The sequence below is a fragment of the Archocentrus centrarchus genome, chromosome 12 (genome assembly GCF_007364275.1).
Source record: "Archocentrus centrarchus isolate MPI-CPG fArcCen1 chromosome 12, fArcCen1, whole genome shotgun sequence".
NCBI lineage: Eukaryota > Metazoa > Chordata > Actinopteri > Cichliformes > Cichlidae > Archocentrus > Archocentrus centrarchus.
In genome coordinates, this window is record NC_044357.1 from 11218325 (window position 1) to 11245326 (window position 27002).

Genomic DNA, 27002 nt, shown 5'->3' on the forward strand with positions numbered 1-27002 from the left:
TTCATTTTTCATTCAACATCGCAATGCAAAAAGGACCACTGCAAAGCAGAGTTGTATTGAATGTAGGATCGCTTACTGGTATTTGCTAATACACATAAATAACTTTTAATTAATAACATGAGTATTACAATAAACGTTACAATATAAATGCCTAAATTTAGAATATTAACAGTCCTTTGTTACACATGTACAATCCCATTAGTCCTATCATGAAACAAATGGAATAGAGACACAGAGATTGGCAAATAAACCCACAGTCTACTCAGATTAATTAAGAATGAACAAAATTCCAAATATATTGGACGGTTAGGTCAATGATAGCCCTAATCCTAAATGTCTCAAACACTGAACAAAAATTGCTTCAAAATGAACTTAGATCAGAATCTATCTTAAACCCAGAACTCAGTGATGTGAACAACATCAAATCCACATTGTTTTAGACTTGAATAGCTTGATAAATAAGAAGTATACTGTAGCTAAGGAGTAAAATACAAATCGCACATGTCATATTCTTTGGAGTCATGATTCACCGCAGTTTGCATATTTGGGCTATTTCATATGTCATACTTAATCCATCGTGAGTGTCAGGAATCCAGTATGCCTACAGCATCCTGAAAAGCCATGAAATCTATTGGCAAATAAACATGAATACATGTAGACATTTGGCACATTATTATTATTGTAAACAAAGGAAATCATTTTTAAGTGGATGTGTTTGTCTGTACAAGAATGTTCAGATGGCACAAGTCCATGGATCCTCAGTGGAAAGTGTCTCTGCAGGATTTAACTGGTTTGATTGTTACGTTTACACCCAGGAGTCCAGCGGTGGAGGTTTGTTATCCATGAGGCCCACAGCAGGCCTGCCAGCTCTGATGAAGTGCTTTCTTTCACTTATCGCCTGGGCCGATTTGCATGAGAAAAACATGTCACAAGAAAGAAATTCTTTAACCAAACTTCAATCCTACATGCCGTAGCAGTTTCCCTGTTCATTTACAGTAAAATGGCAGCTCGATTTGTCAGTTTTCAACTCCAACTGTTATTCTTTTTGCAGCGTAGTGACTCTGATCAGTTGGTACAGTAAAGCGCCGTTCGCACAAGTACTGCAGCCCAGAACCCTTCCAGGCATCACGTGACAGAAAGTGCACTCGAGAATGCAAATGTCCAACACAGAGAGATCAAACATTAGCAGGTTTTAATCTGTCAGCTCCCTAGTAAAAAAAAAAGTATATATATTTTATTGGATTTCAAATAGCACAGACAATATTTTATATTGTCACATGTGTAGCTTCCTGCATGCTCTATGCAAACAGCATAACCAGTATTTCGAGGAGCATGAACATCTGAGGTTGTGTGCTACATGTGAGCAGGTTTATAAAATATCCTGATCTGATTCTTCCTAAAATGTCCAAAGTGCATGTGTGAAAGCGGCTTAAGATTCTGTAAAAACTTTCTTACTGTAAAAGAAAAATTACTGCACTGTGCTCTACTGAATGTAAGCTTTACTGCATGGTGCCGTAAGCTGGTTTGTTGCCATATAGTGTTCCTGCTGTAATCTCCATAAACAGTTTATCACAGTAAAATATGGACTGTATAAGTGTGGCCCATGTAACCTGAATTTATTTTCTTGTCTTTCTTGAACTATGATGATTTATATATATATATATCCCCCTCTCCCTTGCTATATTAAACATTTTAACAGCTACCCAGAAAAATGAAAGTGGGACTGTTATGATTAATAACTAAAGGAGTCCAGTGTTCTCAGCTCTACAAACAATGGAAAGTTGAACACACATCACAAGTAAAATCTTAACACAGAATAACAGTGATAACATCACAAAAGCATTAAATAATGTTTTGAATTGAATCATTTAGCCTTTTATCCTGTAAAAGTGCACAGTAGCCTGCTGTTTTTCCCAAAGGGTATCAACCCAGCTTTCAACTATGTCAAATTTGGATTTATCCCCCCATAAGACCAGTTGGCACTGATTTTCAGTCCAGTTCTTGTGTAATCTGTCATACCTCAGCCTTTTCTCCCTGTTTCCCTTCCTTAAGAATGACTTCTTGACAGCCACCCTTCCACTGAGACCATTTCTGATGAGGCTTCAGTGAACAGTAGATGGATCAGCTGAAGGGCCAGATGCATCTCTCAGGTCGTGTCAGGTCTTTGCTGGATTTTTTTTTACCTATTGCATAAGGGCATGACTTTCAGATCTGCTGTGGGTCTTTTAAAGGACCAACCACACACCATTTTGGCTAATAGCTCTTTGGGAATCAACTTATTGGTGCAAAAAATACAATTTTATGCCTGTCAAACTGTGTTATCTTTGGCATTTTTCATAGATTCAACTAAAGAAGTTGGAAGAAGTTATGTTGTAGAGGAACAAAGAGGAATAAAGAGGCTAAAGATACAATGTAAGATTGTTTTGTTTTTTTTGCTAAGTTGTCTGTTATCTGTAGACATAACACTGGTTCATCCTTTGAGTTAATTGCTTTTTTATGCTTGAATAATTCGTAGGTCAGTGTTCAGTTTCTTAACAACCAAAAAAAAAACAAAAAACAATCTTTTGAATATAATCAAGTACAATGACTGGACTGAAAATGAGTGTAAAAAAAAAAAAAACCAGATGTCTAAAGAAAACCTTTGAAAGACCTTGGAAGCAAAATATAAAGAAATGTCAGGTGACTCAAGACCTTCAGGCAGTACGGTATATATTTAAACAAGGTCAGTGTTAAATGTTAAAAAGGTGGATTACCTGAAGAGCATCTCTTTCCACAACAACAGGTGCCTTTCCATCTCCAATTCTATCATTCGGCTCTAAGCTGGAATATACATCTGAAAAAGAAAATTGAAATGATATTAGCAGTACAGCAATATGATTATTGCATAGAGGAGCTTTGGAAAAGGATGAACGGAATAAAAGAAATTGTTACTGATCGTTGATCGTCTTCACTTTGCATCTTCAGCTGTAGATTCCATTTGGTAACTATCTTTATATACAATTTCCATTTGTGGTCTTGTGAGCAATAAATAATGAATATTACAGTAATACCATTCATCCATCCATTTTCTACCACTTATCCAATTCAGGGTTGCTGACGGGACTCGAGTCTCTCCCAGCTCTCATAAGGACGAGACTATTGCAAAAACACTACTTTTTAATCTCACCTTTGATGTTTTAGGAGCGCTAAAGTGAACATAATGGCAAACTCAGATATGATATTATAATAATAAGAGTTTATGAGTAGCCTAAAAATCTGACCTGGCAATATAACCATTAATTAGATAGGGAGCCACAGTCAGTGTGGGACAGCCCTAGACTTTAATGCCTTTTCTGCTTCTTCTAGGATGAATGTTACTTTCCCAGTAACATAAAAAAAGCAAAGGTCCTGCACTGTAAAGCAGTGTGTGTGTGTGTGTGTGTGTGTGTGTGTGTGTGTGTGTGTGTGTGTGTGTGTGTGTGTGTTGGGGGGGGTTGGTATCAAATACTGTATATGTAATTCATAAAAAGGGGTGCACCTTTTACCCTACAAATTTACATTAATTAATTTAAATTCAAAAAGCTGAGAGGGAAACATGCAAATGGAATAATTCACTGAGAATATTACCCCACCACCACCACCACCCCCTAAAGGATGTTTAAGTGGTGTTTATATTTCATAAGACAGCCCTGAGAGAGAAGAGAGCAAACCTGTTTTAAGGGGAAGCTAGAGGTCGCTCTTGACGTGGGAAAGTGGGTGTCCTTCTGAAATCAAATGTGACTGGCGATGCACGAGCTTGTCCTGCCTCTGGGAGAGACTGTTCAGGCTAATAAGCCGAGTCTGCGCACTGATAACCTTGGCGGCACGTCGCTGGTTTGAGGCTATGTTTAAGAAGAATATAGTCTGGGACTGCAAATGTTTATGTCTTTGTCCGTGACATGAGAAGAACCTCAGTATGCTTAAAAGCTTTTTTGTTCCCCGTGCTAGAGGACACTTTTCTCATTTAGATGATGATTTAATAAAATTTCACGGAAGGAATGCACGCTGTAATTCTCTGACCTTGATTTTTGTCCATGAGAGGCAAGGTGATGTCATCGCTGCCTTGCTTTCCACTCTTGGATTTTTTTGGCACTCCCGTAGTTGTGGGCTTTGAAAGACGAAAAACATAATATTACTGGATGGCAGATGGTTTGCTTTTTTGTGATGTTCTAATTTTACGAAGTGGCACGACACTGAAATCTTCTGCTCAGTGGCTTAAAGCTTACGGTAAACACTGATTTTCTGCATTTACATCAAGCCCAAAAATACTCGCTCAACCTCTCTTTTTTCTTTTTTTTTATTCCGCACAGGTCTGCTTGGGTCTCTCTTATAACCATTTGGCATAAAATACAGTGCCAGGTGTAAAAGGCTTTGAAAGATCATACTCTGTGTTAAAATGTGTTTGACTCTGTCTTAAATTGGCACAAAATACCTTAAAGTGGCTCTTATTCCAGCCGGCCTTGTTCAGAGTGTTTCTCAAGTCCTTGTAGGCCCATATTGTCTGAAGCACATGGGACGCTGCCTTTGTCTCCCGTGCTGATTGGCTGACAACGCATCATATTGGATATTGTTTAAAAAAGCAGAGGAAATCGCTAAGACAGTAGCATCTCGATGATTAAACTCCCTCTCTAAATGCCCTGGGACATGATGCTCGTAATAAGAGATGGTGCACTGAGGCAGGAGTCTAAGAAGATATTACAGCCAATAAAACTCTAGTGATACTATCTTTCTTCTGTTTTATCTATAATAAAATGTTATTTGATCAGACATTCTCATTATTTAGTTTATATATTTCAACAATGTATATGAAGTATGAAAATTTTACCTTGATTTATTGATGGCCACCAGCTTCTGCACCGCATGACCTTGAATGAGCAGCCGTGCATTCTCTGGATTATCTGTGATGATCTCATGAATAGTGTTCAGTATGGACACCACTGTGTCCCCCTCGAGATTCTTTGCTGGATGCTGCTGCCCACATGGCAGGTTACCAACAAGGTCCCTCAGAGCATAGTTTCCTGCAAAGAGAGACCATAAAAATGTTAGCGTGGCTGTGCATATAGATCCAAAAGTTCATCAGAGCTAGAAACCTGTACCTATTAAGTCCTTGTTTCTTCTGTCCATAGCCAGGTTGCGAAGCGCAATCGCCACGGCTCGCACAACTTTGTCCACATCTGAGCGCAGCAGCTCAACCAGAAGAGGCAGACCTTTCTCTTTTCTCACTGTCGCCCGGATGTAGCTGGACCACTTCAGGTGGAAACATAAAACAGCAGCGTGAAGTCTTTATGCTGTCAGCATGGGTTGGTTATTTATTTATGTATTTATTTGTTATTTGTGTATTTGTTTGGTCAGCCTAAATTAATAGATTTCCACTTATATCCCCACCTCTACAAATCTTATAACTACAAGGTAAATTAGAAGAAGAAGCCACTTTCAGCTGGTCCCCTTTGGGGTCGCCACAGCGGGAAGTGCCGCATGTTTGATTTGGCAGTTTTTACACCAGATGCCATTCCTGATGCAACCCCAAAGGGAACTGTGCATCCTGCTGGGATTAAACCAAGGATCTCTCACTTGTTAGGGAAGGAAACCAAAGAACTATGATAAAATATAAACATAAATACATAAATGTACAAGGAATCCAGCTGTACACTTTTGCCTGCTCTCTTTTGACATGATTAGCTCCCAAACTAAAAGTCCTTTTAGTTTGGGAGCAGCCTTCTTCTTAACTGATTGTGACATTCATGGTGCAGTATATGTTGGCAAAGCACATTAGTTAGAAGACCTATGGACCCACTTCGGGGGACATAGCTGCAAAAGCTATTTTGGAAGCTGATGACAAGGTCAGTCTAGAGAGTAAGCCGTGTAATGATGTCGCCTGAAAAACAAAACCAACCAGTCAAGCAAAGAAAGCTTTGCATATCCCCAAGAAAGAGCCTGAAGAGGTTGTCTTGTTTGACTCTGCATTGTAGTGATTGAAATAGAGGGTAAATGAATCCCTCCAGTGTAATTCCCTTATGGTATTTCTTTAGGGTACAACTTTATTTTAAGTCTGTTCTTTAGCAAAAAATACAGAGACATAGTTACAGTATCTAAATAAAGTATTATCAAAGTAGGTGTCACCTTATAACTGCATTATTTTAAAGGCTAAGAACTTGACAATTGCAACCCCCTGTAGTCATGTGTTTAAGAGATAACTCTTCCATTTACTCACAGCCCAGTGTCCTGCAGCGAGGTTCTGCAGCGCTCCTGCAGCTGCCTCCAGAGTGTTGTGGTTGTGACTGCAGGTGAGAAGAGAGAGGTAAAGCCTCACCACCTCTGGCTGGTACAGCAGCTCCAACCCTTGAACAGAAAATCAGAGAAATATTACTCGCAATAAAAGGCAAGCTAGCTTGTAAATATGAAAATGTTTAAGCCTTTTGTCTGTGTAGGTCAGTTCAGGGCAGCAGGTTGGTAGGTCAGTGGCTAAATATATATATCGATTTAATGAAAATGCATGGTAGGAAATTACTACTCCAGCTGACTCCCTGCTGCAGAGATTTCTTTCGTGCTAAGGCAGGGGAGTGGAGGCTGCTAGACGCCTGACAAGTATAATAAAGCTGACCCTGAACCATAACATGCTTGTCATTCTGATTTGCATTCACCGACTGCAGCGTGGGAGGCATAAGCATTGCTCTGATCTCTTTTCTAATGACAGCCAGATCCCCATATATACAGTATTTAAGCATACAGTACAATTGTGATTTTTTTTTCCCCATCCAATACCACATAAAGACACATGGGTCATGCAGTGTTTTGAGCAAACGCCAGGTGAAATCTTCAGTCTTTGAGCTGACAGGCCATTTTGTTTTAGTAATGAAATTATCCACAAGTGGTGCAGGTGCTGATGTGTGGCTGTGCATTTAAATGAATTCTCTTTGAAAATATGCCAAAATCATGCTCACACAGCAACTAATGTAACACAGAAAGCAGATACTGATGGCTGATAAAAACAATAAACCGTGGAAGTACTTCTTAATATAGTTAACATTCAGCTATTTAGAATAAAGCCTGATGTAAAGCACACATCTGCATACTCTGCGTCGGTTACGTTTAAAGTGCAGTGCAAAGCTGATATTACATTATTGTGTACCTTTCATTAGCTCTGTACGTTTTGGTAAATCCAATGTACTGTATTTTCTGTCCATAAATCCATTTTTCCAACCTGCACATCACAGACACACACATGCACACAAACACCAGTTTTCAGTTCGTCAGTGCACAGACAGAGATAATGTCAGCAAATTGATTCTTGTATCACAATATCACTGCTATGGGAATATTCTGGAGGAATAAGCAGACTGACCTTGATTGAACCACTCTTCTGATTAATACGATTTGAAGGGAAAGAAGAAAGAACAATGTCAGAACAATGTAATTATGCAGCAAAAAGGACACATCAGCAGAAAACACATGGCTCCTCCGTGCAGCAAGACACTGAGCAACTCGTTAAATTAATGTTTAGCTCACGGAGGTATTTGTCAGTTTTAGCATTGCTGAGAACCATAAAGCTTTAAATCATTATTAACTCAAACCCTAATGGTTCTCCATTAAGTTGTTTCCTCCTGCACAGAGTGCTGCAGCCTATTAATTCTCAGCTATATTTCTAATTTTTATTTAGGTACATAAGTTACACATCATGTTCCAGCTTTCGCAGTCCTGGTACTTGCATCAGTTACATGGTGCAAAAAATTGCATAACTGATGTAACAAAGCGTATCCGGACTATTTCCAATTTCTGAACCTCGCATTCCAGTCCAAAAGTGAAATCTATCATCAGCTCCTCCGTGCGCAGGAATATGAAATATTCAGGCTCTAAGAGGCATAAAAGGAGGATAAGAAATGTGAACGGAAAAAAAAAAAAAGAAAAGAAAATTTGACAGAGAGTCTTGCAAGATTTTGCAGCTGTAAAGTGTAAACAAGCAATATGTATCCCACTGAAAATTAGTACAGAAAATGTCTGTCAGGCACTGGAAAGGGAGGAAGGAGAGAATAAACATTTTTGAATTTAAGTTGACTTTCATAAACTGTCAGTCCTTCAGAAAATCACTGTGGATATGTTTTAGATGTTCAGCTTAGTGAGAGTGCTTTAAGCTCTTTTCCTGCACCTTGCACACAGCAGTGCAGGAAAAGTCCTGGCTTACAGTGTCAAATCTACCTTGTGAATCCCAGCACTACAAGACTGCATGAATCAACTAGAAAAATGGAAATCAGAGATTATGAAATTCTACATATAATCTTATGTATCTTACCAACCTTTGGGTCTTTTCCCAGAAAAAGCATCAGGCTCATTCTTCTTCGGATGTCCGATGGATCTGATGAGATGATTGCCATGGGGCTCCTGGAATCGCTCGGCTCCTGGTAGTTCTTTGTGAACATGATAAGATAGGTTTCGAAGGATGCAGACGCAGTTCTCCACCGACTAAATGAAGGACAGTGATGGCAAATGGTTTCAGTTTTAACAAGACTGTGCAGAAAGTTTGATTTTAAAGAATAAAGCTTCAGCGGCCTCGTCAGAAAAATTAGATTAGGTTCTTCTTATGAAAAGTAGAATTTTGAGAAAATGTCAAGGACTTTGAAAAAGCCTATCATACTTTGATTGCGCCGATAACTTGCAATAAATGTCTGAATCAGGTGCAGTTTCTGCTATTAACTTAGATTTGAGGTTTAACCAGTCGACTCTTGGTGGATTTTCTATTTCAAATGCTTTACAGCACCTGAAATTAAAAATCAATAAATAAATACACTCACAACCCATCCCTAAACTCTAAAACTTTATTATTATTTTGCCTTTTAAACTATGGCTAAATGACTGTTACTGCTTTTTGCTTATGAGCACAAGCAATAAGCCAACATGACCAGGACTTAAAGATTTTGTCTTCTGGTCTGGGAGAACCAGACAAATTTTCAGACAAATATTGAGCTACATTGTTGTATATTAGGAGTCACCAGTGTTACCAGTTATCATACCAAATTTTAAACATGCTGTGGTTAAATTTCTATGCAGCTTTGATAAATAACGGTCACCACAAGAAGCTACATTTTTATTTTTATTTACTTTTAAAACTGAAATAAGAGTAATAACTTCAGCAACCTTGTTGTCTGTGTCCTTGTTGAGAACAGCTGACTGAAGGGCGTGAAGGAGTGCCGCCACCAACCCCTCACACTCTCTGAGTCTCTGTCGAGCCTCCGCCCCGTCTGAGCTGACGTTCCTGCAGAAACAACTTTGTTTGCACAGCTGCACAAACTGCATCACAAGCAAGCATTTACCACCTGTTTGTCCACATGTGCCACAACTGCAGCCAAGGTTACCTCAGACATCCAGAGGTGTTCTTGAAGACTGTGGTCCACTCGGCGCTCTGCAGTTTGGAGGGGTCTGCTAAGTCTCTCCTCCAGCCTGAGTGTGGGATGATGATTTCATCAGTCAGCGTTTGAAGTCCGTGGTTGATTACCATCATCTTTAGTGGCTCGTGTGATGAGAGGTTCCACAGAGTGCCTGCAGTGAAAGAATGTAATTAGGAGTAAAGAAGAAAGTTGAGAAAATAGCTTAGGACCTCACAAGACTGAAAAATTCAGCTGTACCTGTCACCAGCTCTTTGACCTCCATGCTGCTGGACTTTCTCAGTAGCCTAACTAAAGCTTGGATTCCGTCACAGTTCTTGATGGCCATTTTATTATTGTGGTCTTTTCCAAAAGATATGTTGCGGAGCGCACCACAGGCCTTGCGGTGGACTTCTGCTTTAGGATGGTCTAACAGTCCCACCAGGATTGGCACCCCATTCAGGTGGCGGACCTCCTGCTTGATTCGGTCATTCTCATAACAGAGGTGCTGCAGATAGGCAGCTGCATTGGACTTGACTGGGTCCATTGGGTGGCTGAGCATGGAGATCACCTCATGCAGGTTGGGGTCTCTCCAGCGCGGGTCTCTTCGGATGCTGTCCAGGCTGACCATGCTGCTTCGCTTGTGGGGCACCTGCAGGGTCTGCGCCCGGCACATGGCCTGGAAAAAAGGATTCAGGTTCCCCTCCAGCTGTGCCATGAAGGCATCATCATAGCCACTTCTACAGAGACAGATATGCACACGCATACATGCATGTGTGGATCAGGATTAAAAAATAAGTCTCATATATCAAGTATCACTTATTCACTTTCTTGTTAAGCGTCCAGATTAATAATGCAATCTGTGCACTGAAAAATTAGCCGGTACCAGCAGCTGATTACCTCTTCCTCTGTAGTCTAATAAACAATATGTTTAACCTCACTGGTTTAGTCTATGCAAAATATAACACTGGAGAAAAAAAAAAACAAGTCATGCCTTCACAGGGGTTATACTTTATGTCAGACAATTTACTGGTCTGGAGTGTTTTTTGTTTTTTGTTTTTTTTTATTTTGTGGCAGCCTCAAGTTTAAAAATTTAGGATTTTTTTTTTCTGCCTTTAATGGAAGTTTTCCTCTACATTCAGTCTTTATGCTCACATATACTAACTATCTCCTGGCTGCAGACTTACAGTTTATGAGGATGACATCTGTACTTTGGACATTCTCATCAAGGAAGTAAATAATTTTCCCAAAATGCCAAAAATGTTTTTAAATTTAACAGGTTTAATTGAGCAGATTTAGTGGAATCAATGTGTCTAATAGATTTAGCCTCAGTAAATTTAATAGTGCTGTACCTTTTATAAACAGTTCTGTCTGTCTGTGTGAGCTAAGGAAAAGCTTCTGGCAGCCAGTAACAGGTGTAACGTTCTTATTTATCAACTTTGCAGCAGGCTGCCATCCACGATTGATACCAGCTGCTACTTAACTGCTGTCCATCTGTCTTGCTATTATCCAGGCTGACTCTGGACTGGGGCAGAGACAGAATCTGGATGTTTGCAGGTAAATAGTATATGTGTGTGTGTGTGTGTACACAATTATCATGCTATATATGATTAACAGTTGCCAGGGTGTTGACAAACACTGTTACTGTAGCAGTAAAAAGTTCTGCGGAAATGCACTTTTCCTAATGTGTCATTTGCGATGTCTCAAGATCTGTTTATATCTTTCATATGTGTCTCAAATTTGGTGTATCTCTGAAAATATCCTGTAAATAAATATATAAATATAAAGATATAAATATATCTCATATTTTATGTTGTAAGTCAGATTTATCATATTTTTTTAGGAATTTGCCCACATGACAATAACCTTTTTGTTTAATCATGTTATAAAAACTAAACTGTTGCGGTGTGAATTTATGCTTGCTTTGAATGTCAAAGGTCAGCTTGTAAAAGGTGAACTCATTACCAGGGACCTTTTTGATATTTCAATAAACCAAACTGCTCCTTCACCTCCTTCCCCTCACCTCCAACCAGCCCTTCCTACACACACACACACACACACACACACACACACACACACACAGACACATGCACACACACACACGCACACACACACACACACTACATTAAATAAAGTGACCTCATATCAAACCTACTCTGCTACTTCACTCAGAATATTCATCTCTGTAGTACAGTGACTGACTGACAAACCAGCAGGACCCTATTACAAATATATATTTCAATATGTAAACTGAATGAGAAAAGGGGAGTGATACTGGAGTGTATTTTTGCTTTATTTAGTATAGTATTTTTTGTCTCTTTTCATTTTTCCCAAATGACATCTGGATATTGTTTACATGATCGAAATGAAATAAACGGAATTGAACTGAACTGAATATATTACAAATTGCCTTTTCCTCTCAAAATATCCACATAAGGACTGAGCTGTATTTGACCCCAACTCAAGGCACCAGTGAAGACACAAGTGTGGGATCCACAACGTTTTATCTAATGCACCATCCTCTTACCTGGTTCTCGACGGCTCCCTGAGAAGCTCCATAGTGGTAATTGGCCTAAACTGGTGGATTCCCCCCAGTGTCGGGTAAGTGACAGCTGGGTGGTTGGTCTTCATGTCCAGAGGGTTTTCTCCCCGTTCACTGTGGCCATCCTGTTCTGCCTGGCTGCTCAGGCCTGCAGGGGCGTAGCTGTCTCTGAGGAAGGGTAAGGTGTAGTGAGCCCCCGACTGGAAGTTTTTGGCGGGCCAGTAGCCATGGAGGTTAATGCGAGACAAGCTTCCATATCCTACACATAGGTCACCCCCAATGCCTCTGTAGGCATCAGGTAGGGTGTACACTGTGCTCTGGCTGTCTGGGTTAACTGGCTGAGGCTCAGAAGGCTGTAGTACCGGCTGTGGTTGTGGGGTTGTCGTGGTGGTGCTGATGGTTGTTGTGGTTGGCGTAACAGCCTCAGAGGGTAGAGTGCTTGCTTCGGGAGTAGGTTCCTCAGTGGTAGTGCTGTCTTGAAGCACTGATGTTGATGTGAGATCAGGTGTGGCTGATGTCTGCAGGTTCTCCTGCTGCATCTCTGTGGATTCTTGGTTCTCAGCCGTGGCCTTTTCACCCTCTTGTTCCACAGCCTTGGACTCCTGCAGAAATTGTTGCACCACAGCTGTTATCACAGTCTCATCAGAATCTATGTTAATCTTTATAATCCCAGTTTTGTCTCTTCCCTCTTAATCCCTGCAAATTGGTGTGTTTACAGTCAGATCAGAAGGTATTTGGTTTGGATGTACTACAGTTGACCAAAAATGTTTCTGTTACCTGCAGTGTCATAATCATTTTGTTTTCAACTCTACAGCACATCCCATTTCTTATAGTGATGATCAATCATCATCATTTTAGCACATCCCTGGCTTGGTGAGCCTCCAGTAAATAATGACTTCTTTGTTTCTGCCAAAGGATAATGAATTCCCTTTAGTTGAAAATGAGTTTAGATTGGACTCCAGTGAAAGAGCTTGAGGTCCAGCCACTGTTTAGAAGCAGAGTCAATTGCTGGAAATTTAATTGCCTGGTGTAGTAAATTGATTTTTACTTTAACTGTTGGATTGCAGTGTGTAAGATAACTTTTTATCCATGTAAACTAACTAGATTCAGTTCTGTGGCCAGTGACTAATAGACAGTCGGTGGACTTGCCAGTCAATCGAAATGTACCTAAACAAGCTGCATTAAGTTACAAGGTGGTAGCAAAGTGTGACCATAAAGTCATTAACCTCAGTGTCTGTCTGCTGTGGGGTGTCGGTTTCTGTGGAGCTCTCATTGGTCGAGGTCATCACGGAGGCGATGGAAGTGGGCGTGTCCAGTTCATCACTAGCAGAGGGGTTATCCAAAGTTACTTCTTTAGCTTCCTGGGGTAGAGACAGTGGAGGGGGCCCCTCTGAACTCTGCTCCTAAACCATAAAAAAAGAAACAAGTAAAGCACTGTCTCTGATCGCATAGATTGTGTGTATTATGCATATTAAAACCCAACCCGATTAGTTAATCAGTGCTATTGGGGAATGCACTGTCCAACATGAAATATCACAACTTTTTATTTTTTTACAAAACATAATCCAGAAAAGGTTATTTAGAATAATTTTTATGAAGCAGTTTGTCCAGCAGAGCAGCTCCAACTCCATTACTTCCAGTACATGTAGCAGAGTATCAACACAGCTGAGCAGATGGGGAGTCAAACAGTGCCTTGACTGTATGGTGTTAACTATATTATGAAATGTTGAACAATGACCCCATCATTTTCCTTTGTCAGTATAGCAACTATAGCACATTCTATGCATGTATGCATATCTATATTCATATGCTTACAGTTGTGATCAGAAGTTTACATCCATTCATCTTGGGCATGAATCTCATGGTAATTTGGGGTTTTTAATGATTTCTTTGAAATGTTCTTTTTCCAAAAACAAGAATTGGTGCACAGGTTTGAATTTACTGGAGATTTTCTCTGATCCATGTAGGGTTAAAAGTATACATACAGGCTCAAATATATACACACACCCAAGCAACAAGCTTCAAGCATACTTCTGGCTTTATGTTTGACCACTTCTCTTGACAGAGTTCATTTAAATTGGTTGGTTTCGTAGCATGGACCCAACTTTTAAGGGTAGTCCATAAATTTTGAGGTTGGGGCTTTGGGAAGGCCATTCCAGCAGCTTAATGTTAGCCTGCTTTATCCATTTCAAAACCAGTTTTGATGTGTGTTTGGGCTCATTGTCTAGTCGGATCCAAGTTTCAACCATCTAGCTGTTGATCTGAGGTGAAGTTGAAGAATTTGGAGGTAGTCCTCCTTCTTCATTATGCCACCCACTTTGTGCAGCGTACCAGCACCACTGGCAGCAGGATGCTATCACCACTGTGTTTGACAGTTGGTACAGTGTTCATAGGGCTGAAAGCCTCACTTTTACTGCTCCAAAAATACCTTACTGTAACCAAATAGCTTAAGTTTTGTCTTGTCAGACCATAAAATGTTTCTCCAGAAGGCATCTGGAGAAACGTGGACAGATACAAGTTTCAGTCAGGCTTGAAGGTGTCAGTTTTGCAGCAAGGGCTTCTTTCTTGGTCGGCACCCTCTCAGTCCACGGAGATGTAAAACTCGCTATACTGTGGAGAGTGATGCTGGTGTTCTAGCAGTTTCCAGTTCATAGCAGGTTTAAGCCGTGGTTCAGTTTCCTGTCATGGTGAGGGTGACAGTGTGGGTCTTCTTCCAGACCTTGGCAAAGTGCTGACTCATCCGAATGACCTGTACTTATGTACATTCATTTGAACTGATGATCTTGGAATCTGCAGTTGTTTAGAAATGGCTCCAAGAGCTCAGCTTGTGTAAAACTACAATTCTGCTTCTTATACCTTCACTGAGTTCCTTGGATTTCCCCATTGTTCCAAGTATTGGTCAATCCAGTGAGTGCTGTCAAACAAGTCCGTCTTATGCTGGTGAAGAGAAACTACCAGCTGTAGCGATCATCATCAATAATGTGAAGTTACACTGTAGAACCTTCAGCACCACTTGTTAAAATATTTAAGTGAGTGTATGTATATATTTGAACCTGTATGTATAGTTTTGACTCTGTGTGAATTAAAGAAAATCGCAAATCAATTCAAACTGGTGCACCTAATAATTGTTTTTTTTAATCATAAAAGATGTATGGTGTGCAGTCATTCCATCCTGGAAAACTAACAATTCAAAGCAATCATTAATAGTTCTAAATTATCATGACATTCATGCCCAGGATGAGTGTCTGTAAACATCTGACCACAATGTAACCGCATGCATAGAAAGAATATGTTTTATTCCCTAAGAATCAGAAATCTCACATTGGTCAGGCTCCAATGTACATAATTTTTACAATATGTAAACATGGAAATTACAATTTAGTAAAGAAACATTATGATAGCATACTGTGTCATTAAGGCTGTTGCACATAATAAGGAAGCTGCACTTAATGTTGGGCTGTGAGCAGATTCAGCGCTGAGAGCTCAGCTCCCTTCAATTATCATATAATTTATGTAATTCAAAACATAAACTGCTGAATTCATGATTAAAATATACTCACTTTTTTTTAGATTAGACTAATATAAGTCTAGAAAAAAACAGCACAGAATATCTCTGTGTGAGCATTTTTTTTGGTGAACTGTAATCTAATTGGGTAAAATGTCCACTGGGAAAACAATGACTCAAGCTGGTTCAGAGCAGTTCTGCCCATGAGCATGCCTAAAGAGGAAAAAAAAAAGAAATACAGAGATACATAAAGGGGATGCCGCAATAAGGATCCTGTGCCCTACATGCATACTAGAGTGCAAAATAAATCAGTTGGCTTATTTCGGTCATCTTATAATCTAATCAAAAATATCTAGAATCCCTGGATATATGCATAATTGGTTTCTTACTTATGGGCACTGGAGTGTGCTTTCATTTGTTTTAGCTGTAATAGGCAATTCCTGAACTTTCACACTCAATTCCTGTTAAAAATTGAGAAACTACTTCCCTTATTCAAACTGATAAAGTTATCAGCCAACTTTCTCAGCACTTGTGAAAACTTAAAATGTTCTGACTTCAGGGAGCTAGATTAGCTTTCTATATTAAAAAAAAAAACGACAGTCATTTTACTAGGAGGATTTCAAGGTCTAAGAAAAGATGCAGTGTCATGTAAAAGTATTTGCTTGTTTCCTGATTTCCTAGTTATTTACATATTCGTCATACTTAAACATTTCAGAGCATCAAAGAAATTTTAATATCAGCTAATAAAAGCTATCCAAATCTATCTGACCCTGTGTGAAAAAAGTGAAATAAGATAAAAGATCTCAAAAAGCAGCACATCATGCCATGATCTAAAGAAACTCAAGAACAGACGAGAAACAAAGTAACTGACATCTGTCTGTCTGGAAAGCATTCAAATCCATTTCTAAGGCTTTGGGACTCCAATGAACCACAGTGAGAGCCTTTATCCACACATGGAGAAAACTTGGAATAGTGGTGAACCTATCAAAATTACTCCAAAAGCTCATCGATGACTCATCCAAGAGGTCACAAAAGAACCTGAACAACATCTAAAGAACTGCAGGCCTCACTTCCCTCAGTTAAGGTCAGAGTTCATGATTCAACAAAAAGAAAGAGACTGGGCAAAAATGGCATCTATGGCAGAGTTCCAAGGAGAAAACCGCTGCTGACCAAAGAGAGCACAAAGTCTTGTCTCACATTTGCCAAAAAAAAAAAAAATATCTTGATGATCCTCAAGAGGTTTGGCAAAATATTCTGTGGACTGACGAGACAAAAGCTGAACGTTTTGAAAGGTCGGAACACAGCATTTCATAAAAAGAACATCATACCAACAGTCAAACATGGTGGCGGTAGTGTGATGTCCGGCCATCAGAGGTGGCAAAAGTACTGACATTCTGTACTTAAGTAGAAGTACAAGTACTTATGTTAAAAAATACTTTAGTAAAAGTCAAAGTACTGGTTCAACTTCTCTACTTAAGTAAAAGTAAAAAAGTACAGGCTCTGAAATGTACTCAAAGTAAGAAAGTAAAAGTAGTTCTTTGAAGGACGTTTCTACCTGCTATTTTTGTGTAAAACTAACTGAACCTCATTATATATTATTGTAATAATATAAAATAATATTACATGAGAATGCAAACATTATTCCAATCTAAATTTTAATCCTAATGAATGCACTTAGCTTGAATCTGTTATGTAGGACACAAACTGTTAAAGGGAATTTAAACACAGCTCTATTCTCTGTGTCCTCCATAGTAGAGGGTGACTGTGCCTCCACCTAAACACAGACATGAGGATACTCAGGGGTTACAGTGGGATTCAGAAGGTGGAGGAACCCTAAGATCAGCTGTAGTGGCTCTGCATGGGGAGAAGAATCACAGCTTTCTATTGTAGCTGCAGTAAATGACCTTGGTGTGCAGACTGTGATCAGCTGACCTGCTGCTGCTGCTCTGAGGTTTACTGCTCTGTGTGGATGAACTGAATTCACAAAGATGTAACCCAGTATTTCACAGCTCTCTGAGCTGATCTCCATCCCCTACACTGACAGCATACAGGCTGTAGAAATGTTGGATTCAGTGAATGAATCTCAGCATCAGCAGCTTTGATTCAAACTCATCTCTGCTGCACTGATGCAACCTGTAACTCTGACCATGAACACAAACACTGTGCTCCAGTCCAACACAGAGCTTTACTGTAAATACAGTACAACAAGCTAACCTATTTATTACACACTAAACTGCAGCATTTTCATAGAATCTTTGAATTACACAAAGTCAGCATACTTCAGTTTATTTTCCAGTCCTTACCTTTAATTCTAACCTCTCTTCTTCCTCTCCTGTCCTCTTTCTCCATCTCTGAGTGAACTTCTCTGTCTTTTCTCTCCCTGAAATACAGCAGCTCTTCTTTTAGCTAGCTGTGTAACAAACTGCACACACTTTGTGTGTTTGCTGATATTTGTTGAGCATTTAAAAACGTTGCATTTACCTGCCACACGTTACTCCCTTCATGCTCGCTGCTCTTCTGTAGCGCTAGCTAAGCTGTTTATGTGCCGCAGCGCAACTTACGGACTCGGTCCGGCCCGATTATAGCGCTATAAATGAGACATTAATTATATGGGTTTGCGTATTTAATCCCTTTGTACGAGATAAGCCCAGATGATGGAGGATACGCCAGTACGATTGTCTTATATGTCTTATTATTCCTCCGTTTAAGCTCAGATCGTTTGATGTTTGACGGCGCACTGACCGGAAATGCAAACTTCTCCCTGACGTGTTAAAAAGTAACGAGTCTGTTTGAAAATGTAAGAAGTAGAAAGTACAGATACTTGTGTAAAAATGTAGGGAGTAAAAGTAAAAAGTAGTCAGAAAAATAAATACTTAAGTAAAGTACAGATACCTGAAAAATCTACTTAAGTACAGTAACGAAGTATTTGTACTTCGTTACTTCCCACCTCTGCCGGCCATCAGTTGATGCCCTGAAGCTCAAGCACACTTGGATTATGCATCACAACAGTGATCTGAAACTCATCAGCAGTGTGGCTCAATTAAAACAATTTTGCAAAGAAGAGTGGGCCAGTTATCACAAACACTTGATTGCATTTTGTATTGTAGCGATTCTCTTAGTTAGAGAGCGTGTTGATGTTGTGGGATTTCGGACTGTTCGGGAGGTTCGTGAAGGCAGCATGGAGAGAGAGAAAAGACCGAGAGCTTGCCTGTGTGTGTGTGTTGCTGTTCCGTTGTTGTAGTTGTGGTTGGCGTGGCTGTGGCCTACAGCAGCCGTTTTTCTGCAAATAAAGACGACCTTTGTTGTGAACATCGCCGACTGTGGAAGTGTGTTTACAACGTTACATTGGTGTCAGAAGTCAAACTGCTAACCGTCGGCTAGCCCTGCTTCGGCTACCTCAGTTGACAGCCTGCGCTAACTATGGCAGCGCAGCGAGATGTGGCCGGGGCCCGCCCGAAGATCACGAGAGAGGCTATGGACAGTGACTTTGGGGGCACGCTGGGTCCTGAGGGAGCGGACAGTGCCGGAGAGCGTTTGGCCCGCCTCAGACGGACTGCCAGAGGCCTGGCGGCCGCCGCTGGCTTTAGCCCATCGACTGCAGTAATATACGCGGGCGCGGAGACGCCCGCCCCGAACAGCGCGGGGCCCGTGCTTGGCGATAGTGGCGCCCGGCCCTGCCAGGCAAATGTGAAAACCCCCAAGTACTCCGGTAAGGCTGACTGGGAGGCCTTCCATGCTCAATTTGAACTGTTAGCGCATGCTGCGGCCTGGTCCACAGACACTAAAGCACTCCAGCTGGCCTTGTGCCTCACTGACGACGCTTTGGCATGCCTGCTGCTGCTTAGCCCAGCGGAGAGGGGTGACTACAGGGCTCTGGTTGGTGCTCTGCAGCGGCGGTTTGGGCAGTGTGGCCAGCCTGCTGTCCTGCGGTCCGAACTGACGAGTAGACGGAGACAACCGGGTGAGCCGCTTCGCGCTTTGGCTAATGACATTGAGATGCTAGCGAAGAAAGCATATGCCCACATGCCCATCGACGTGCAGAACGAGCTGGCCAGAGACCAGTTCATCCGCGCCATTATCCCTGGTGAGCTGCGCATCCAGACTCAACTTTCCCACCCCCGCAATCTGCACGAGGCCCTGGAGATGGCCTTGGAGAGGGAGGCCGTGGTGGCTTCTGCGGGGTGCGACCATAGCGAGTATGACCCGGTGGTGAGGGCTGCGGTGCCGGAGGCCCCGGGCCAGGGGGTGCCAGCTTGGGCGGCCGAATTGACCGAACTGGTTCGAGGCGTGTCTCTACAATCTTCACGCCGCGGTGCTCGTCCTCGCCGAGACCCTCCTGTTTGCTGGACGTGCGGACAGCTGGGCCACATCAGCGTGCGATGCCCAGACCGTGCCGGTGTTCAGGGAAACGCCTCAGGGCCTGCGTAGGCGGGACGGCGCAGGCCCCTTCTTCTGTGTCCCAATCCGCCGGGGCGCCGGTGGACAGAGCCCAACGGTACAGCTGGGGGTGCGGGGCTCAGCTCCCCCCAGAAGCAGACGACAGCACAGAGTCCGCGAGGGTGGTGGGCTGGACGCGTGCAGGGGATTTTTGTCACATCCCCATCACCCTGGCAGGGGCTCCGTGCACAGCTCTGGTCGACACTGGCTCCACTGCGACCTTGATGAGACCTGACGTGGTGCCGGTAGGAACCCAGTTGGAACCAACTACAGTAAAACTGCGTACAGTGACTGGTGAGTTAGCCCCGATGTTGGGAAAAGGACTGGTCCCTATTCAGGTGGGGGGCCTGGGAGTGAACTTGGAGGTGTGGGTGGCAGCGGTGCAGGACGTTTGCATATTAGGCCTGGACTTTCTGCGGGCCTCACAGAGTGTCTTAGACCTGGGGAATAACACGCTGACCTTTCCAGGGGGCCCCATGGTTGAACTGGTGCGCCCCGCACAGGCCCCGAACCTACACCCGCCCAAGTCGAGAGCAGCGGGGGTGCACCATGAGGCACACCTTCCGCCCCCGATCTACCCCCCTGCACCCCTGTCCCCTGACCCTGATTTAGCCACCGTGGTGGGTTCTCCTGCCTCAGACCAGCACACTGTAATGGGGGAGGGGGATAGACTGGCAGTAGTGAGGGACATATGGACACGTAGCTGCCAAGATTTAGATCATCCACAGCGGGAGGAGCTGTGGCAGGTGCTGCTGGAGTTCAAGGACATTTTTGCTCTGTCAGAAGACGAGGTAGGCTTAACTCACCTCCTGCAGCACGACATTGACACGGGAGCTGCACGGCCTGTGAAGTCACGCCCTCGCCGCCTCCCCCTGGCGCATCAGGCTGCGGCTGATAGTGCGATCGGGGAGATGCTCAGGGCTGGCGTCATTGAACCCTCCGACAGCCCCTGGGCCTCGGGGGTTGTGATGGTTAAAAAGAAGAAGAGCCCCAAAATGAGATTCTGTGTCGATTTTAGGCCGTTGAACAGTGTGACTAAGAAAGACTCATACCCGCTGCCCCGCATCGATGAGTGCCTGGATTTGGTTTCCGGCTCTTCCTGGTTCTCCTCGCTGGACCTGCGTAGCGGGTATTGGCAAGTGCCCCTCAGCCCCGCAGCCAGACCAAAGACTGCTTTCAGCACAGGCAGGGGGCTGTGGCAATTCCGTGTTCTCTGCTTCGGCCTATGCAATGCGCCGGCCACGTTTGAAAGGTTGATGGAAAAGGTGCTGGCCGATATTCCCCGACAGGAATGTTTGGTCTACTTGGACGACATCCTGGTCCACGGAAGTTCCTTCGAGGCAGCTCTGGCATCCCTGCGGCAGATTCTACAGCGGATAGCGGCAGCGGGCCTGAAACTCCACCCTGATAAGTGCTGCTTTATGAGGAAAGAGCTGGAGTTCCTGGGACACAAAATCGGGGGTGAGGGTATCAGTACGCTGGAGGAGAAAGTGCAGGCGGTGAAGGACTGGCCAACCCCCACAAACTTGAAGGACTTAAAGAGCTTCCTTGGTCTGGCGTCCTACTACAGGCGGTTTGTAAGGGGGTTCTCCTGTATTGCTGCGCCCCTGTTCCGCCTGCAGAAAAAGGATAGTGACTTTGACTGGTCAGCAGGATGTGAACAGGCTTTTGAGCGGCTGAAAAACGCCCTAACAGAATCTCCCACCCTCGCCACCCCGGACCCCAGTCTGCCGTTTATTCTAGACACAGATGCCAGCGATGTCGGAATGGGGGCAGTGTTGAGCCAGGTGGGGCCAGCGGGGGAGAGAGTGGTGGCGTACTTCAGCAGAACCTTTAATAAGGCTGAACGACGCTACTGTGTGACGCGAAGGGAGCTCCTGGCCATAGTACGGGCAATAAGTCACTTCAGGTACTACCTTTGTGGCCTGCCCTTCACTGTCCGGTCAGACCATTCAGCCTTGCAGTGGCTAATGGCGTTTAAGGAGCCAGAGGGGCAGATTGCACGCTGGCTGGAGGAATTAGCGCCATACGTCTTCGAAGTGAAGTACCGAGCGGGGGCTCACCACGCCAACGCAGATGCCATGTCCCGCCGCCCCTGTGCTCCAGCTGGTTGCCGGTACTGCGAAAAGCGGGAAGCCCGGGAGGAGGAGCTCCGGGCTGGGGGAGAGCATGATTCCGGGTGTAGCGGAGGTGAGCTGGCCTGCAGAGTGGCACAGGTGATTGACCCGCTCGAGTGGAGAGCGCAACAGGAGCAGGATGTTGACCTCCGGCCAGTGCTACAATGGGTGGAGTCTGGTCAAAGACCGCAGTGGAGCGGAGTGGCTGGATACTCACCTGCAACTAAAGGACTGTTTGTGAAATTTTCAGCTCTCCGAGTAAAGGACGGAGTGCTGCAGAGAGCCTGGAAGGAGCCAGCTACGGGGGAGGAGAGGTGGCAGGTGGTGGTCCCCAGGGCCCTGAGGGAGGCAGTTTTGAAGGCCTCCCACGGAACCGCCGGGGTGGGGCATTTTGGAGTTTCCAAAACCCTTCGGCGGCTCCGGCAGAGTTTCTACTGGGGGCAGCTCAGGAGGGATGTTGAGGACTTTTGCCGCCGGTGTGACCTCTGTGCAGCGCACAAGGGTCCCTCAGACCAGTCCCGGGCCCAGCTACAGCAGTTAGCAGTGGGAGCCCCGATGGAGAGAGTAGCAGTGGACGTGATGGGGCCTTTTCCACGCACAGACAGAGGAAATCGTTATGTCTTAGTTGCCATGGACTACTTCACAAAATGGCCGGAGGCATATGCCATACCCGACCAGGAGGCGGAGACGGTGGTCGACAGGCTGGTGGAGGGCATGTTTGCCAGGTTCGGGATGGCAGAAACCATTCACAGTGACCAGGGAAGGAACTTTGAGTCGGCTGTTTTCTCTGTCATGTGTGAGCGCTTAGGGATGCGAAAGACCCGGACGACACCGTTACACCCGCAGAGTGATGGGCTCGTCGAGCGCTTCAACAGGACCCTGGCGAAACAGCTGGCCATCCTCACTGCAGAGCACCAGCGTGATTGGGACATGCATCTCCCCCTTGTTTTGTTGGCGTATAGGTCCGCCGTGCAGGATTCCACCTTGTGTACGCCTGCCCTGCTCATGCTGGGGCGAGAGCTACGGACGCCAGCGGAGATGGCACTGGGGAGGCCTCCGGACGCTCCGGTAGTCGTACCGGGTCCGGAATACGCCAGGAGACTGCAGGACCGGCTGGAGTCGGCCCATGCTTTTGCCCGTGATCAGCTGGAGAAAGCGGGTATGAGACAGAAAAGGAATTATGACTTGAGGGTAAAAGGGGAAGACTTCAGGGCCGGTGACCTTGTGTGGGTGTACAGCCCGAGGAGGAAGAAAGGCCGGTGCCCTAAGCTGGACTGCCACTGGGTGGGGCCTTGTGTAGTGGTAGAGAAGCTGGGGGAAGTGGTGTACAGGGTTCAGCTGCCGACTAGGGGGAGACGAGTGGCCCTTCATAGAGACAGGCTGGCTCCATATAAGGGTGATGTGCGCCCGGTCCAGTCGACCCCCCTGAGAAATGAAACAGCCACAGCCCCAGACTCACTGACTGTGCCCCCTTCTACTGCCCCCCAGCTTCCTCCACTTTTGCACCCCATCCCAGATCAAAAGCGGGGTGCTGCAGGACAGCAGACACAGCCCCAAGTGTCGTCTACAAGGGGGCTGCAGAGGCAGAGAAGACCCCCAGGTCACCTCAGAGACTTTGTACGGGATCCCTCGGGGCGAGGGATTTAGTGAGGGGGGGCAATGTAGCGATTCTCTTAGTTAGAGAGCGTGTTGATGTTGTGGGATTTCGGACTGTTCGGGAGGTTCGTGAAGGCAGCATGGAGAGAGAGAAAAGACCGAGAGCTTGCCTGTGTGTGTGTGTTGCTGTTCCGTTGTTGTAGTTGTGGTTGGCGTGGCTGTGGCCTACAGCAGCCGTTTTTCTGCAAATAAAGACGACCTTTGTTGTGAACATCGCCGACTGTGGAAGTGTGTTTACAACGTTACAGTATTTTTTTAATGAAATTTATCTTTGTCTAATATTAAAATGAGTTTGATGAGCTGAAACATATAAGTGACAAATGTGTAAAAAAAAAAACAAATACTTTATCTGTATATCACTTTAGCTTAAACATGTTGCCCCATCTTCAGCGCTTTCAGACTGAAGGGGATGGGATAATGTTGTGTTCTTCAGCATTAAGTATGCATCTCAGGTATAGTTTAGCAGATCAGCTCCACTGGCTCAAACATCATGCAGGTAATACTGGTCTGCATTCTAAGTTGGAAAAAAAATTCCAACATCCACATTGTGTTAAGTAAGAATTTCTAGTGAATGGCCCATTAACGAAACAGAGCAGCACTGGAATGGCAGCGAATGAGTCTCAGACAGTTAATTACTTAAATCAGTGAAACTTAGTTTAGCATCTCTGAAATCCGAGCCCTGAGCCAAGCTACTACTCTGGTACAAAATGTGGATATTTCCATAATTTAATCGTGTTTATTTCAGGCAGAAGTTAAATTTCCCCTCCAATTTAACAAAACTGGTTTCATTAAGCAGAGTGGATTAATTATTGAGCATCTTGGTCTGAGAAATAACCGGAGGAGCTTTTTGACTGTAAACACATTTTATGCTGACTTTAAACTTCACATTCCTTTCAGTGTGTCCACAGAAATTTGATTAATGGCTCTATTTATTGTAATAAATGGCTAATATACATCCTTTAGTCTTCAAGGGTCTCTGAGTGAAGAGTTAAAATTATACAAGCAATAATGAAAGCACCCAAATCAAAGCATTAGAGTACAATTAAAATCTTTTATAATAAAGAAAATCATTCAACTGCATCATCAGTGAACCATTTTCAACAAGTCCTCCAACTAATCTAAATCAATTTTCACTGTGATCACTCAACAGCACAGACACAATATGCTGAGATTAAAAACAAAATAAACTGTTAAATCTCCCCAAGCTTTCCTCTTTCTGAGGCTGCAGCAGTAAAGTGAACAAGAGGCGAAAACTAAAATCCACTGCATTAAATCAGGCTGCAGTGAGCAGCTAACTGAATGTGTGGAGAGAGTGAAGGAGAGCCTGATTCGCTTTCAAACACCTCACCAAACACAAGAGCCCCTCATATCCATGTGCAAAATGTGTCAGTGGGGAGAGGAGATGAAAGGGTCACCCAGGAGAAACTGGCAGCGGGGGGATGATCCTAGCCTGAACACGTCTGGGGGAGGCTGATTGGATATTGTTAGGCAGCATTAAATGAAGGCTTGGCCAAAAGACAGAAGGGGTACTACTGTCCTCTACAGAAGGCTTGATTAAGGATTTGGAGGATGTTAATAGGCTGGACAGTGCCCTGTGTGCTGTCTCTGTCTGATTCAAGCTCCAGGGAAGGCCAGGCCCCTGTGAGTCAAAGCTCATTTAAATAACTCACTGCACCATCACTAAGTATGCTCACAGAGCCAAATAGGTCAAGATGATGATTCTGAATCCGACTGAGATTTAAAGGGGAAAAAAATAAGTTATACTATATAGATGTTAGGTGCAGTGGTGCAGGAGACAGAATGACATGATTAGAATCTTGTTCCCATCAACTCTCAGTATTGAGGCCAGCAGCAGTCAGGGTTTTATTTTGGGAGACAGAGGCTGATCTAATGCTGACTAAGTTCAGATTTTGGTGACCAGCTCAAGGGCATGACAGACACAAGCCATGATTCAATCTGGTCACAGATCTGTTTCAAGAAGAACAATGAGCACCCTCGACTGCATTTACATCTGAGGGTCAAAGTCGTTCTGGAGCGATCAAAGTGGAGGATAAATTTGCTTAAACAGACAGCTTGTCTTTATCAGAATGCAGGATTGAAACAGTAATGCTTCCACGGGATAATAAAACATGACATCAGCCTGCTGATGTCAGAAGACATTAGTCACAACTTTGTCACAACTCATCTGCCCTCTACTATCTGTTGAATCAGTGATGCTCAAGCAAATTTAGAGAACACTGTGAATTCAAATTGCACTGAGATGACAGATGCTTTAATAAACTCCTCTTGTTTGAGGCTCGTTTCCTGCAGAAGGACCATTATGCAATGCATCACGTTTAAAGCTTGATGTAGCTACGCTGCTCTGTTTAAAAGAAATACTGATTCAAAATGACAATCCAGACAAAAAAGAAAGAGAGGACATTCTTAGTCAACATTTCCTTTAGAAGCCAGATTTCACTCCTGATTATAGTCTGATCCTCAAATAGTTAAATGCTGCATGGTCAGATTTAATGTCTCACTGATACAGTACATCATGGCAATGCACTTACCAGAGTGTGTGCAGCATTGCCCCCCCCACCCCAACCCCCCCAACCCCCAACCCACCCGCCAGAGTAACAACCTCTCCTCTTCATGCAATCAAATATGAGCCCGTCATAATATTGCCTAAACATCTGTACACATGCACACGCACGCACGCAAACATGCGCACACTTGATGAAGATCTTCGCATCATGTTCCCATGCACACAAGGAGACCGCACCGACCACCAGCAAGAGGTAAGGAGATGGAGCTACTGATGCCTCCTTCATTCATCATGACAGAGGCAGAATGCAAAGCTGTGGATTGCTACAGTTCTCTCTCTGCAGGAAGAAAAAAAAACTGGCAAAAAAAAAAAAAAAAAGAGGGAGGGTACAGAGCAAATAGAGCCATTCCACAACACACTTACCTCTTTCACTTCAGCAGGCATTGCCAAACCTTTTCTGCTTCCCCACAAATGATAAACAAGATGCGTCCCCCAGTGAGACTTGTGTTTCTCTGCCTCTGCTGAATATTGCCTTGACTCTCTTTGAGCATCTGAGGCAGTTCAAACATGAGCAGCCATCCTTCCTCCCTGCTCGCACTAACACACGTCCGCTCGTTCTCTCCCTCTCTCTCCCTCCCGCTCTCACTCTCTCTGCCTCTATTACTCTTTCTCTCACAAACACACACTAGACGCACCATGCACACATTTGCTCAACATAGACGTTCCCTCACATACACCCTAACACACACACACACACACACAAACACACACACACACACACACCCTCTGAGCAAGAATGAATGGGGGGGCTCTCTCTCATTACTGCACTCCTCCTCTGATCTGTACT

The 27002-nt window shown here is 43.8% G+C and overlaps 1 protein-coding gene across 1 annotated transcript; it reads right to left on the minus strand.

The window, feature by feature from the left end:
• Nucleotides 1-26734, minus strand: arvcfa (ARVCF delta catenin family member a). Its single transcript, XM_030743327.1, has 16 exons — nucleotides 26579-26734; nucleotides 13143-13319; nucleotides 11902-12518; nucleotides 9636-10114; nucleotides 9366-9549; nucleotides 9148-9265; nucleotides 8310-8475; nucleotides 7361-7378; nucleotides 7148-7219; nucleotides 6230-6357; nucleotides 5115-5265; nucleotides 4844-5036; nucleotides 4451-4562; nucleotides 4039-4126; nucleotides 2754-2833; nucleotides 1-898 (listed from the first exon to the last, which is right to left on the minus strand). The coding sequence occupies exons 1-16, from the start codon at nucleotides 26597-26599 to the stop codon at nucleotides 806-808; spliced, it is 2697 nt and encodes an 898-aa protein (XP_030599187.1). The 5' UTR covers nucleotides 26600-26734; the 3' UTR covers nucleotides 1-805.
• Between the last annotated feature and the right edge of the window lie 268 nt (nucleotides 26735-27002).

Excerpts from the sequence above, each read along its gene's own strand:
- arvcfa (XM_030743327.1), bottom strand. The coding sequence starts at position 26,599 with ATGCCTGCTGAAGTGAAAGAG. Across the intron at positions 8,476-9,147 it reads ACAAGGACACAGACAACAAG|TCGGTGGAGAACTGCGTCTG; the intron begins GTTGCTGAAGTT and ends TCCTTCATTTAG. Across the intron at positions 6,358-7,147 it reads ACGTACAGAGCTAATGAAAG|GGTTGGAGCTGCTGTACCAG; the intron begins GTACACAATAAT and ends TTTCTGTTCAAG.